Source organism: Camelina sativa, chromosome 12 (assembly GCF_030686135.1).
Source record: "Camelina sativa cultivar CO46 ecotype springtype chromosome 12, ASM3068613v1".
NCBI lineage: Eukaryota > Viridiplantae > Streptophyta > Magnoliopsida > Brassicales > Brassicaceae > Camelina > Camelina sativa.
Genome location: NC_141891.1, coordinates 30,626,626 through 30,642,226, shown reverse-complemented (window position 1 = coordinate 30,642,226; position 15,601 = coordinate 30,626,626). Strand labels below are relative to the sequence as shown.

The following is a 15,601-nucleotide window of genomic DNA, read 5'->3' as shown; positions in this document are numbered from 1 at the left end:
TCACTCTAACGCGTCGCGCCAGTTTGTACGTACTATACCATTCTGTGATCGGGGAATCAAGACTATAGAAAATGAAAGGAACTCTTCCTTGTCTTCTTCAATAGCGTCCAAATATGTCTTGAAGGTAGGCCACTCAGAAAGCAAAGACATCATCTTCACCAAATCAGAACAGTCCGTGAAAAAAACTACTTTTTCCTTATCCGCACTAATCATACAACGCATTGCCCAAATGAAAGCTTGTACTTCTGCATGGAGAGGGAATAGGCTGCGACGAGAGTTTGATGCACCCATAGTGGGAGATTCTCCTTCAGGAGAAATGCAAAACCATCCTCGACCGCTAAACTGATCAGTCCCCTTCCAAGATCCATCCACAAAGAATCGGTGACTGATTCCGTAACTACTGCTCGCGGCACTAGCATTAACCGTAGCGGCAAGGATCGGCCTAGGGCCGTCCGGATGAGAGGAACCTTCAGGATCCTCTTGCGCTGAAAACCAAAGCTTGGCTTCCTCCTCCGCTATCTGTAAAATCACCAAAGGATTTGAGTCCAGATTGCTAAAAGTTTTTATCATTCTGTGCCTTCCAGATATACCAAATAGTCCACAGAAAAATATCCACCGAAGGAGTCTTTTGGGACCTCCAGAATAAGTGGTCCATGTTTGCATAGATTGATTCCAAAGGAAAACCGCTCGAGGATGTCGGAAAGGCGGATAAAGCCCACACCTGCCACGCCGGAGGACATAAGAAGAGGGCATGATTGATTGTCTCTTCCGTCACTCTGCAACGTGCACACTCCGTATCACAACCCATACCACATCGCCGCAAATTAGCTATTATCGCCACACAACCCGTAATTGCTTGCCACAAAAAATGCCGAATTTTTGGTGGACACCTAAGTTGCCAGACAAATGCCTGTAACGGAATAATATTGGGACCAGAGACAGGTAAAGCGACCTCTGGTTTATGACGCAAGGCTTGATACCCAGATTTAACGGTGTACAATCCAGTTTTCGTCAAATGCCAACCCAATCTATCCTGTGTGCTAAGATTACCAAGAGGAAAAGCAGAAATGAGGCTCACATCTTCCGGCTCAAAAAAGGCCGAAAGCAAAGCCAAATTCCACGAGTGTGAGCTCCTGTCAATGAAAGTTTCAACTCTAAGCACAAGATCGACCAGCAATCCCAAACGCAATGCTGGTCTCGGGGATTGGACGGGAATCCAGGGATCAGACCATACTAAAATGGAATCACCAGATCCTACCCGTTTAATAAGTCCTTTGTTTACCAGAGAGCGAGCAGATACCATACTCCGCCATCCATAAGATGGTGAATAAGATTTAATAGGATCCAAAGGGTCGGAATCATATATATAAAAGTAAGGTTTTGATCTCTCTTTATTGGTTGATTTTCATTTAATAATTTCCAATTTCTTTTATTTTTAATTAAACAACACATTAAATCATATACATTAACGCATACTTTAAATTCATTCTTTACTACTAAATTGTAAAGAATAAACAAAATGCATACATATAATCAAATTTTTTTACCTCTCTCTTACCTCCAACAAAATTGTATTAAATATATTTTAGAAAACTCATCATTATATTTAGTTTCTGATTCAACATATAATTATATAAAAATTATTATTTTAAAATTTAATTCAAATATGTATCTTAAGGATTTTGCTATATAAAAAACCAGTTTGATATATATTTTCTTTCTAGCTTTTACTACAAGGATGAAAAATTAATACTAAGCCTAGCAGTATAACTTAAATTAAGGTGAATATTAAAAAAATTGTAATATAATTATCAAATCAAATTTTCTTTGTGACACCGTTGATGGGCGCTAGGAGTTTCCGTCAAAGTCTATCACCACTACATGCCGAAGTTGAAGCTTTTCTCTGGGCGATGAGGTGTATGATCGGACATGATTTCCGAGACGTGGCCTTCTATACGGACTGCTCCGATTTGGTGAAGATGGTGTCTTCTCCTTCTGATTGGCCAGCCTTCGCGACTTACCTGGAGGACATCAAGATGGATAGAGAAGAATTTTTATCCTTTTCTTTATATTTAATTTCAAGAAACGCTAATGTTCGTGCGGATTCCTTGGCACGCCAAGCGCGTACCTTCCCGCATCATGTTTTGTTTGTAAACAACTTTCCTTCACATTGGCTCGTCTGAGCTGATCTTTTATCGACAAAAAAAAAAATCAATTTTTCTTAACTCTCACTTACATCCAACAAAACTGTAATACATTTATTTTAGTATAATAATCATTGTATTCATTTTGTGATTCAACATATAATCATATTTAATTTTTGAAAACTTAATATTTATTTTTAATTAAAAACACACATTTAATCATATACATTAATGCATATTTTAAATTCATTCTTTACTACTAAATTGTAACTGAAATAACATAAATTGTGAATTGACTTTTTCTCCTCCATTACTTTTCATTTAAACACACTATTAATTATAATTGTAACTCTTTTAATTTAACTATTTTAGAAATATAACTTCCATCACTTTTTATCCTATAAATAACCATTCTCACATTCTCCTCCACCATATCCCAAATCCTAAATATTTTGTTTGTTTTTATAATGTTCTTTCATAGGTTAAAATTCCAATTAAGAGTTTGATTATATTTTTTGTTTACTATATATTTTACATTGTTTTGAATTTTATTGTTTCTTTGTTTTATGTACTTCTTCTTTTCTTCTTTGTTTTCTTGTATGATTTGATTTAAAATACATATGTATTCTATTATGTATAATAAAATTTTGATGATCATAATAATATTTTGGTTATAACCATCTCATAATAAGGGAATCATGCTAAAGAAAATATCTTAATTCTTTACATTTATATTTATTTTATTCTTAAAATTTGAAATGTGCTCATAAAAGAAAATTTTGTAATATAATTATCAAATCAAATATTCTTACCTCTCTCTTGCCTCCAACAAAATTGTATTAAATATATTTTAGAATACTCATCATTATATTTAGTTTGTGATTCAACATATAATTATATAAAAATCATTATTTTAAATTTTAATTCAAATATGTACTTTAAGGATTTTACTATATAAAAAACCAATTTGATATTTATTTTCTTTCTAGATTTTACTACAAGAATGAAAAATTAATACTAAGCCCAGCAATATAACTTAAACTAAGGGGAATATAAAAAAAATTGTAATATAATTATCAAATCAACTTTTCTTAACTCTCACTTACATCCAACAAAATGTAACACATTCAATTTATAATAATAATTATTATATTCAGTTTGTGATTCAACATATAATCATATAAAAATCACAATTTTTTAAGATATAATAAAATTTTCTTACCTCTCTCTTACCTCCAACAAAATTGTATTAAATATATTTTAGAAAACTCATCATTATATTTAGTTTCTGATTCAACATATAATTATATAAAAATCATTATTTTAAAATTTAATTCAAATATGTATCTTAAGGATTTTGCTATATAAAAAACCAGTTTGATATATATTTTCTTTCTAGCTTTTACTACAAGGATGAAAAATTAATACTAAGCCTAGTAGTATAACTTAAATTAAGGGGAATAAAAAAATTGTAATATAATTATCAAATCAATTTTTCTTAACTCTCACTTATATCCAACAAAATTGTAATACATTTATTTTAGAAAATAATCATTGTATTCATTTTGTGATTCAACATATAATCATATTTAATTTTTGAAAACTTAATATTTATATTTTAATTAAACAACACATTTAATCATATACATTAATGCATATTTTAAATTCATTCTTTACTACTAAATTGTAACTGAAATAACATAAATTGTGAATTGACTTTTTCTCCTCCATTCATTTTCATTTAAACACTATTAATTATAATTGTAACTCTTTTAATTTAATTATTTTAGAAATATAACTTCCATCACTTTTTATCCTATAAATAAGCATTCTCACATTCTCCTCCACCATATCCCAAATCCTAAATATATATATTTTTTTCATAATGTTCTTTCATAGGTTGAATTTCCAATTAAGAGTTTGATTATATTTTTTGTTTACTATATATTTTACATTATTTTGAATTTTATTGTTTCTTTGTTTTATGTACTTCTTCTTTTCTTCTTTGTTTTCTTGTATGATTTTGATTTAAAATACATATGTATTCTATTATGTATAATAAAATTTCGATGATCATAATAATATTTTGGTTATAACTATCTCATAATAAGGGAATCAAGCTAAAGAAAATATCTTAATACTTTACTTTAGATGTTTGATTAGTTCTTACAAATTCATGTATATTTATTTTATTCTTAAAATTTGAAATGTGCTCATGAAAGACAAATTTGTAATATAATTATCAAATCAAATATTCTTACCTCTCTCTTGCCTCCAACAAAATTGTATTAAATATATTTTAGAATACTCATCGTTATATTTAGTTTGTGATTCAACATATAATTATATAAAAATCATTATTTTAAAATTGAATTCAAATATGTACTTTAAGGATTTTACTATATAAAAAACCAATTTGATATTTATTTTCTTTCTAGATTTTACTACAAGGATGAAAAATTAATACTAAGCCTAGCAATATAACTTAAACTAAGGGGAATATAAAAAAAAATTGTAATATAATTATCAAATCAATTTTTCTTAACTCTCACTTACATCCAACAAAATGTAACACATTTATTTTAGAATAATAATCATTATATTCAGTTTGTGATTCAACATATAATCATATAAAAATCACAATTTTTTAAATATAATTCAAATATGTATTTTAAAGATTTTTCTATGTAAAAAAATTGATTTTTATTTTATTTTCTATCTAGCCTTTATTACAAGGATTAAAAATTATATTTAAACCTAGCAATATAACTTAAACTAAAGGGAATGAAAAAAAAGATTCTTTTTAAAAAAATCATTGAAAATCGTATTTTAAAACTTTAATTGCACTTCATATGATTTTATGGGAAATATTGTTGTTTTTACTTTCAAAATAGTTTAGTTGTTAATTATTAAACACTTTAGGTTATGTTTAGTTTATACGAAAAACTTATATTATATATTTAAATCACATAGTAAAATTTTGTTTTTATTATTAATAATATTTTATCATCTCAAATGCTCAAAAATACTAATGAAAATTATTATCAAAGTTGAAAAATAAAAAAAATAAGATAACTTTAAGAGATATGTATAATGTATGTATGATTATATTTAAATAAGTTATATATTTTGATATTGTATGATTTGAATAAATAAACATGTAAAAAATGTTAATGACATTTAAATTAGTATGTTAAGTTTTTTTATGATTATCAAATAAATTTAAATTAATTAATATATTCTTTTATACAACAATCCGCGTATTTGCGCGGGATATTACCTAGTGTCTATAATAACAACCTTTAAAAACCTTTGCAAATAACGAGTCTGGAGCGGTGATCAGCCGCCAGAGTTGCTTAGCCAACAAAGTGGTGTTAAAATCATCCAAACACCAAAAACCCAACCCTCCATCTACCTTGTCAACACATAACTTGTCCCAGGCTATCCAGTGTAATCCTCTTGTTTCCCCAGAAGAACTCCACCAAAAATTAGAGATTGCACTAGTAAGCTTCCGTGTAACCATTTTCGGAAGTCGAAAAAAAGACATAACAAAGGTATGGACAGCGGTGGCAACCACCCCCCCCCCCCCCCCCACCTAGACAGCAACCTAGCAGGCCAGCCACCCGCCCGTGTTTGCAATCGATCCTGAACAAAGGAGAATATTTTTGTTTTTGACCCACCAAGGCTCTCAGGAATGCCCAAATAGGAGCTCATACCACCCAAGGTAGTAATTCCCAAAACACTTATTAGTTCCTCACGCAAACCCGCATCCACTGTATGCCCAAACTGGACCAATGACTTCTGGAAATTAATCTGTTGACCAGAAACCCGTTCATACTGCCTTAAAACCCCTAAAACAACCTCAAACTGCTCCTTTATAGCCCGACAGAAAACATATTATCGTCTGCAAACAAAAGATGCGAAATCGCGGGACAAGCAGTCGACACCTTAATACCCGTAATGAGTTTAGACTGTTCCGCCTTACGAAGATTGGCAATGAGGACCTCGATACAAAGAATAAAAAGATATTGCGACAGGGGATCTTCCTGTCGAAGTTCTCTAGAAGAGAGAATGGAACCATGTGGTTGGCCATTCATTAGTACTTGGTACTGCACATATGTCACACACCAAATGATCCAAGAAATCCATTTTTCACTGAAACCCATTTTCCGCAACAAATGCTCAACAATAGACCATTCTACTCGATCATAACCCTTGCTCATATCCGTTTTAATGGCCATGAACTTACCTTTGCAAGAGGGGTTAGTGCGGAGACCATGAAACATCTCTTGAGCAATCAAAATATTATCTGTAATTAACCGATCTTCTACAAAGCCCGATTGTGTCTCCGAGATCAATGCTGGCAGAAAGGTGCGCAGCCGCTGACATAAGATTTTTGAGATAATCTTGTAACCAACATTACATAAACTAATGGGCCTCCATTCAAACATTCGGGTCGGCTTATCCACTTTGGGAATAAGACAAATGTTTGTCATGTTTAGCCGTTTATCAAAAGAACCTTCCTGGAAAAAGGATTCTACCAATAGCTTCAAATCAGCTTTAACCGTATCCCATGCTCGCTGATAAAACAGTGCCGTCATACCATCTGGCCTAGAGGCTTTGTCAGGGTGCATCATAAACAAAGCCCCTTTGATTCCTGTTATGTTACAGGACACGTTAGTGCCTCATTAATTTCATCCGTAATAGACGTACAAACTTCATCCAATGTTTCCTCAAAATTTGAAGGCTCTGTGGATGTGAATAACTCTTGAAAATAGGAGGCATCGATGCCCTGAACCTGTCTCTCCTCCATAACCCAATGTCCCGCCTCATCATGAAGACCAACAATGCGATTCTTAGCTCGTCTTTGTTTTGTCTGGGCGTGGAAATAACTAGTATTTTGATCCCCAAGACGCATCCACCGACTCCTACTTTTCTGATACCAGTAAATCTCTTCGTCCCGATAAGCCTCACGCAGTTTCCAAGATAGTTCCAAGATAACTTCAACAGATACTGAATCGTCCGCCTGAGCAGTCGCCAAGCTGGTCTTTAAATCTTCAATTGTTTCCCGCCCATATGGAACCTGTGTTTTCTGCCATTGAGAAATTGCTTGACGACATTTAAGAATCTTGTCCGGTAAGTTGCCAGATGTCCCCGCTGCCCCCGAATCCCATCCTTCTGCAATGGCACCAAATAAACCTTCTTTGTCAAGCCACCGTCGATCAAAACGGAAGCTGCTTCTCCCTCTTCGGGTTTTATCCTCAAGAGAAGCCAAAACCGGTTTGTGATCCGAGGCTATCATGGGTAAGTATTCCGTGAAAGAGTCACTGAACATATCATGGAGTTTTTCGTTAGCTAATGCTCGATCAAGGCGGCATCGAATGGGTTTCTTATCCCACCAGCTGCGCCAAGACAAGCTATCTCCCACCGCGGGAAATTCCAATAAACCGCAATGTCGGATCATTGTATTAAAACCCACAAAAGAGGATGCATGGCGGAGTTTCCCACCCCACTTTTCATGGTTGCCTTTTAATTCATTAAAGTCGCCAATAAGAAACCAAGGAGAGTCTCTAGAGAGACCGATCCGCATTAACCGTTCCCATACTAAGTCACGGTTCGTTGGTACTGGGTCACCGTAAACAAAGGTAAAATAAATAATTTGTCCATTATAAGTAAGTTCCACATCAATCAACCGATTAGATTCAAATAAAATCGAAACATTATAATTATTATTATAAAATAAGGCCAAACCGCCACTACAACCAATATGATCAACCGTTTTTAAAGTAAAATAACCAAAATGACCAACAAAAGGTTCTAAAACAGATAAAGGCTGTCTAGTTTCAGATAAAAAAAAAAATCAGGCCTATGTTTCCCCCACAAATTCCTAAGATAACCAATAGTTGCCTTATTCCCAAGCCCTTGACAATTCCAGCTTGAAATCTTCATTTATCCATTAGTGGTTTAGGTGGCTTTGACCCACCAGTTTGACCCTTCTCCTGTTCCCGGTTCCTCAGGTTTGCTCCATCCCCAGTTGGCTCAGAGGCTTTTGGGGCAGGAAGATTCCTTGGTGTTGTACGCAGATATACATTCAGCTTCTTGGAAGCTGCACCTTTGAGGGCCAAAGGGGGCTTAGCCTTGCGAACCTTATCCACCGGTATCACCACATCAGAGCCAGTACCTGGATCAATACTCATATCCGCAGAATCCTCCCTCGGGTCCGCTACCTCTCTCCCGAGTTGTGCAGTATCCATAGCAGGAACCAAAGCAGACTCATCCATTAAATCATCTACATCTTCATCCTTGTGCTGGCCTAGACCAACCACCTCTGATTCGACTTCCCCGGTTCCCATCTCCTCCATCAGCTGATCAATGTTATCCTCCGATTCTTGCTCTACCATAGGAGGTTCCTTTTGAGCCGCTTCCGGAGCAACCACATCAGTAGTCATCCAGGTCACACCAAGAGTTACATCCGCTGAATCAGACTGCATAGTACCAGAATCAGGGAAACTTGCACCTACCAAACCACCATCCGAATTAGACGAGGCTGAACCTGTCAGTGGCACCACCGTACCTGGAACAATCTCCTCCCCCGAATTAGCAAGTGGAACCACATCAGAATCTTGGAAGAGAGGTCTGCGAACCCTCTTTGGTGGTGGGATACCAATAAGCGAGGTTTGCACTACCCCTTGGTCACTAGAGACAGGTATTTGTCCCTGTTCCAGCTCTTAAACCAGTGCTATACCAGAGGAGGATGCGGAAACCGCAACATCTTTAACCATATGGCGATGTTCATTGTACTGCACATAATTAGTAAACCGGCGGGGTTTAGATGAAGGCTCCCCTACTTCCCTTGTAGACTGATAGTTGCTCCCTGAATCTTGTTTCCCTTTAAGTGATCGCTGAGAAGCATTAGAATGTGTTGAACCTTTACCCTCCACCTCCTTGCCTTTTCCCTTGCTCTTATCATTGGTGACCGCCCCTTTGTAACTCTGTAGAGAATGACCCGTGTCTTCTTCCATTGGAATGTGCAAGGCTGGAGTAATCCGAGAAGAAGCCCACAGCGGACAGCGATCCACGTCGTGACAAAGACTGAAACACTTCTTGCAGTGCCCATGAAGTCTCTCATAACGAAGATTAACAATGGTCTCCTCCCCGTTATGAAACTCAATAACCGTTTCAAAACACAAAGGCTTAAAGCCATTCACCATAAGTCTTACCCTTCCACCATCAATATCAACCATCTCCACCCGACCAAGCTCAGAACCAATGCTGCGGAAGGTTGGCTCAGCCCAAAATTGGAAAGGGACATCCAAAACTCAAACCCAAAAAGTTAGATCTGAAGGATTAGCCGAATCAACTGTTGGACTCCAACGCACCATTGAAACTATCCAGCGATCAAAGTGAAAAGGAGTCATTTCGAGAACCTCCGTGATGTCATCTTCATTGTCGAAGTCGAACTGGAACTTTCCAAGACCTAAGTCAGCTCCCACGACCTTCCCCTCCAAATGCCAAATCTTGGGTAGCATGAACAAGAGAGATTTCATATCCTACATCCCAGGGTTCATACAACGACGCACCACCGTCTTTGAGTACCCCGCTATTAGAGCTGAGTTATCAAAGTATGGGATCTTGATTATTCTTTTGGGAACCATCCCTCCATCACTTTTACTCATCACACTCTTCTCCAATAAATCACTCTGAGACATGATGAAACTCACCCCAAGCTCCCAATCACACCAAAGAAGCAGGAACGGAAAACACTCGAAGATTAAAAGTAGGAAAGCGAAAAAGTTGTGATGAGTACTAAGTACTGCAAGGCAACCTTTTATAATCACCCCCGCTTGCCAAAACCATCGGACCAAGGATCCTAGCGAATCAATACAGTAATGATAAAAGATAGCCTCATGATGCGTACAATCCATAAAGGAAACCGATATCACCAAAAATAATCAGAGAAGGGATCCAAATCCTTATCATTCTCCCTTGCGAATCAATCAGTGAGATCCTGAGTCAAAATAAAATCATACCGCCATCCCAAAATGGCTTTCCGCTATCACCGGTTGAAGGAGATCGTGGATTCCAGATAATCCCCGAGAGAAGAGAGATCCGAAAGATAACAATTTCCATTTCCAAAGGATCCGAGCGTATCTCACCATCCAACACCACTTGCCCAGAGAATCACAAGATTCCCAATTGACATCATATCTCCATTCAGAGATTGAGATTACCTTAATGATATCATCTGAAACTTCCTTCGCAATCCAATCAAACCGAGAACCCAAAGAGTAAATAGAGAACCCGAAAGCTGCCAGAATCCGAGAACAAACCAACGAGAAACCACACCAAACCATTCAAAACCGTAGATCCGCCATCGCCTTTGAGAGAGTTTTTTTCGCTTTACATATTTATTTTAGGTAATAATACTCTATCAGTGTATATTTATTATTTAACTATAAGAGAGAATAGTATGATTATCCCGTATTAAAGATTCAAATATATTTCTTGTATAAATAAAAGGACTAAAACAATTTTTATAAATAAAAGGAGTTTATAAAGATGTTTTATATGAATAAAAGAGTTTAGAAAGAAATTTGTGACAAAATGATGCAAAAATAATACATTTAATCAAATTAAATAAACTATAAATTTTTGATATAACTTTACTAATTTTTGATATAACTTAACCAAATAATATTTTCCATTTGGTGGATGTGGAAAAGAGACTTCATTTTCTATAAAGTGAGTCAATATCTTCATTTTCTGATACACACCAATATATGCATATTTTAACTTAGGTTCCGTTTTACTCCTTGTGCAAGAATCTGCTTATCCACTAGGTAGACGAGCGGAGATATGAGTTTCAAAAAGTGCTAAGATACAAACTTTATAATACGGCCAATATTAATTATCATTCCTCAAAATCGAGCTAACTCTTTTAAATTTGTCTTAATACAAATTTTAAAATTACACTCAAAACTTAATCAAATTTTCTTTTTCACGGGATCCATTCATCGATGATATCTTTCAGCAATACTCCAGATAGTTTTATCCTTACTGTTGTCGGGTTTGACAAACACAAAAACAAATGGGCCTTAATGGGCCAGACGAAATTGGCATTAAGGAAAGGAGAAGAAGATTCTGGAAATGATTTGGCCCATATTCATACATGTATATGTATGTTTCATCGATCAAGAAAGTGGAGGTAGGTGAGAGACAAGACATCAAAGAGAGTTCTAGAGAAAGAGAAGAAAAGAGGTTCTTCTTCAAGAAGCTTTCTCCTTCTTTGTTGTGTTCTTGTTCTTGTATCCTCTTGTGTGCCAAAATCTGTAAACCAAAAGAACATCACAAGTTAGTGGTGTGTGTAACTCTCTTCATATAGTGGAAGTTGTGGGAGACGGTTCCCACCCGAGACGTACCGGTTAGAGGCCGGGAACTCGGTGATCAAATTCTCTTGTGTCATCTTGTGATCATGTTCAAGTTTTAGATATATGAATCTTTAATCGGGTGTGAGGCGATGAGGGACCAAACGCAAGAATTATCCTCACACTTACCAACTCCTAAAAAAAAAAATTCTAAACAAAGTTTCAAATGTTCTTTGATTCATCCATAGGATATCATAACATTGTTGATCTGAACAATGTCTGAACCCGTCAAACATGACATTACCTTATACCTCGATTTTGTATTGTGGATCAATCTCTCGGTACTAAGCATTCTAACAATTCAACATCACCATCATCATCCAACATCCATTTAAGCATCTGTAAAACAAAAGATATCCAAAGATTACATAAGAATTTTTTGTAAGTAACCAAAAGTTTTTGTAAAAGAATTCATAAACCAAATATATGTAAGAAATATTCAAGTCATAATATTTCATAACCATGCACAAAATATTCAAATTACAATATTTAATAATAAAAAATCACATAAAGTCATAGACCAAATATACATAACAAAATAAAAATCAAATAACTGATATATAAACAAAAGCTCATTTGAGCTTAATATTTCATTTTTGAGCTTATGAAATATTATCATATTATAATTTGAACTTAAAATTTGTACCAAAGCGCATTGTATCATTATGTAAACAATATTCTTCCCAATTAGCTTATTTAAGCTGATCTGTTTCCAATTGTTGACAAATATATATAAACAAAAGCCTAACTTTTAAACAAACCGAGACTAGTTGTGAATTGTGATGGCCTAATGACGAAAATGGTCAAAGCCATTACACATAACATAACTTAATTCATGTAATTTTAATACAAATAATGTATAACTTAAATTATTTTTAGATTTTTCCAAACGTACATTTTTCTTGTTTATATATGTTATAGTAACTCAATCAGTTATTTCCAAATGACAAAACATACAAATATGTATATCAATTTATCATAAAACATATTGAAGATACAAAAAAGAAATAAATAATCAATCAACTTGAACTTTCTGGTTATAGGAAAATCTTCCACATGTCTCAATATCAAAATTTTCTTATCCCATGCTTCATCTTTGATTTTTTTTATATAACATACAATAAATTTGTCAAAAATGGGGAGAGATTCTGTCCATACTCTCTTTTGCAATAAAATAAATTCAACACAATGCATGAATCCAAGTTTTTTAAAAAAATAATTTCTAAACTATCTTTTTCTTTTTAATTTTAATATAGTAATATACTCTCTTTATACCATTTTATAAAATATTTTTGATTTTCCTTTCTTTCATTTTACTAAATTTCTTGTAGAATTTTATGAAAATTTTAAATATATTTAGTATTTTGCTATCAGTTAATTTTCTATGATTGTATGGTTGGTTTATATTTCTATGAAAAAAAAATATGTGCAATTTTATCCAAAGAGAATATAATTTTCAATTTTGGACTGCAAATTTTAAATAAGATCTATATTTGATATGTAATTATAAACATGTGAAATACTATTGTGCATCTAATGTGCATATGTTCCATCAATTCATCCTCTTTTGTCTTATACATTCACCAAATTTACAACACATACAATAAAATAACGATTTAACATACAACACAGCATAAAATTTGTTTTATAACACACTAATTTACTGTAGTTAATTCTAACTCTATTACAAGATATATTTGCTTACAACGTTGGATCATTTGATACAATTCTACCAATAATTTACAAGAATTAACATGTTATAGATATAATCCAAATGAATGTAATGTAAACGTAGCTTTCATCAACCAATAAACCAAGGAGATTTTACTTCCATCTATTTTATTTTAAATTCCTAAACGTTGTATAAAATTATTATTGTTTTGGTCAACCAATACACCAAATGGCTCAGCTTCATATGTATTCCATTATAAATGCTAGATTGGCGGACTGCTTATACCTTAAAAATATCTTAACTACATTTCACAATTTTATAACAAAAGTAAAAAAATATTTAAGGAGTATAATAAAGATAACTACCAGAAAGGAACAAATATTATTTTTGCATTGAAAAACAAGAGTATGAAGCAGATAAAATGGGCTGATACAGTGTTTAGTATGAAAATAAAATACTATTATACTAGTGTTTTCTTATAACTTATTAAATATTGCTTGGTGGTAGAAAATTCAATTTTGAAATAAACAATTGATAATAGTTTGAAGAAATCATAAGAACATTTAATATTATAACCTTATTAACATAAAATTAAATCTTATATTTTATTAATTTTGGTGTAAGTGATGTCTTATCTAATTCTTCAATAAACTTGGTTTTTTTTTGAATTAATATTTGAGAGGTGCTCATATAAGAAAAAGTTTTAGTTTTTTTTATGATAATAAAATGAAGGTATATTTTTTTTATAACAATAAAATGAAAGTTGTAAAGATGTTAAATTGGCGGAAGAGAAAACTGTGAGAAGGAAGAAAGAAAGAAAAAATTCCCGACAGGGACTTGTGCATTGGATCGTGATCTTTTGAAACATTCACGTTTTTGATTAGTAAACTTTTAGATCTTTAAAAATTAGAGTGTCGTTGTTTTATCCAACACGAAGCCGTGCACTTGTTAACTTTTGTAAACCTGGTTATAAATAAATATCTTCATGGCAGTTAGTTATACGTTGGGGTCTCATTCGACTTAAACTAGCTCTATTTATGATTGTCATATTTGGAACTAAGTTACTACTGGTCATACTCAATAACAAATGTTAAAGTGTAACATATGTTACGTCGCTTGTCTGATTGATGAACAGAACAAATAGTTCTAGAAACCTTTTTAGGCTAAAATTGTAATATCTACAACACTACAAGTAAGAATTCCATTTGCTTTCCCAAAATAAATTGACTACTACATAATAGTTCAAATACAATGCTAACACTTTGGTCATCTGAAAGACAAAAAGAGAAACTAGATTTTACAATAAACATAAGACATTAGAAACTAGAGTCTAGATCTACAAAACGATAACACTTGTGAAGTCATGCATCCCTGCTTTCACCAGTTGCAAACTCCAACTACAGAATTTTGTTCTCATCATCTTCATAAAATAAAAAAGTCTCACGGTTGGCCATATCTTGCTTGAGATGTTGAATTGATGCTTTATATAAGGGAGACCACATTCTTATACCAGGCAGAGAGTGTAGACCCTTCATAGCTCGAAGCTGACCACAACTAATCTCAGGGTGGCTCTCCATTAGTTGGTTCCTGTGGGCAATAATCTTATCTCGTGACTGATCACTATCCCTAATTACTTCTGCTACAATTTCTTCTGATTGTACAGACCTTAATCTTTTTTTACTACCCCTTGACCTACTTGAAGATGAGGGACCATTACCAATATTGGAATATGAGGGTCCATTACCAATATTGCTAGAAGGGATTTGCCTTGATTCAGCATCATCATCATCAGAATCAGCATCTTGAGTAGGAGGGTTTTGGCTCGATTCAACATCAATACCAATATCATCATCTTGATGCTCTTCACCTTGCTGAGCAGTCGAACCCTCAGCTCCACTTATATGAACTGTACCAAAGAGTTTTTCCATCAAATCCACATTTGCCACTGGTTTATCTCTTATTTTCCTTGCCCGAGACCATTCCTAAAAGCAAAAAAAAAAAAAAAAACTCAGAAATTATAGAAGAAGCTTAAAGATGAGAACCACCACAAAAGAATTGATACAAGATATGGCATCAAGTATCATCGTAAGAAGCATCGTGGTCGAGAAGCTTCTTAATCGTTTTCTAATTATTTCCTTTTATTTACATTAAGAGTTTTAGGATCTTTTCCTTATTTCAATAATGCATAAGTCGGTTTGTAAGAGTCTATATAAGACTCACAAAATCATCAATAAAAGTTAACTTCCAAACATTAACCTTATTCTCAAGCGAGACTAGGGTTAAGGGAAGCTTTAAGCTCATTCTTGGCGTCTAGATTCACAACGGCAGAAGGTGTTCTAACAAGAGCTAAGGCAAAAGCT

At 33.8% G+C, this 15,601-nt stretch overlaps 2 protein-coding genes and 1 pseudogene across 2 annotated transcripts; all 3 read right to left on the bottom strand.

Moving 5' to 3' along the window:
• On the bottom strand, window positions 1-1,303 carry LOC147931143 (uncharacterized). The gene is made up of 2 exons (XM_087477195.1): window positions 722-1,303; window positions 1-519 (listed from the first exon to the last, which is right to left on the bottom strand). Exons 1-2 carry the CDS (start codon window positions 1,301-1,303, stop codon window positions 1-3), a joined length of 1,101 nt encoding a protein of 366 aa, XP_087333321.1.
• A 5,501-nt stretch (window positions 1,304-6,804) lies between these two features.
• On the bottom strand, window positions 6,805-7,734 carry LOC104733864 (uncharacterized). The gene has a single exon (XM_010453399.2). It carries the CDS (start codon window positions 7,732-7,734, stop codon window positions 6,805-6,807), a length of 930 nt encoding a protein of 309 aa, XP_010451701.2.
• Window positions 7,735-14,602: 6,868 nt separating this feature from the next.
• LOC147931142 (uncharacterized) lies at window positions 14,603-15,542 on the bottom strand (annotated as a pseudogene).
• Between the last annotated feature and the right edge of the window lie 59 nt (window positions 15,543-15,601).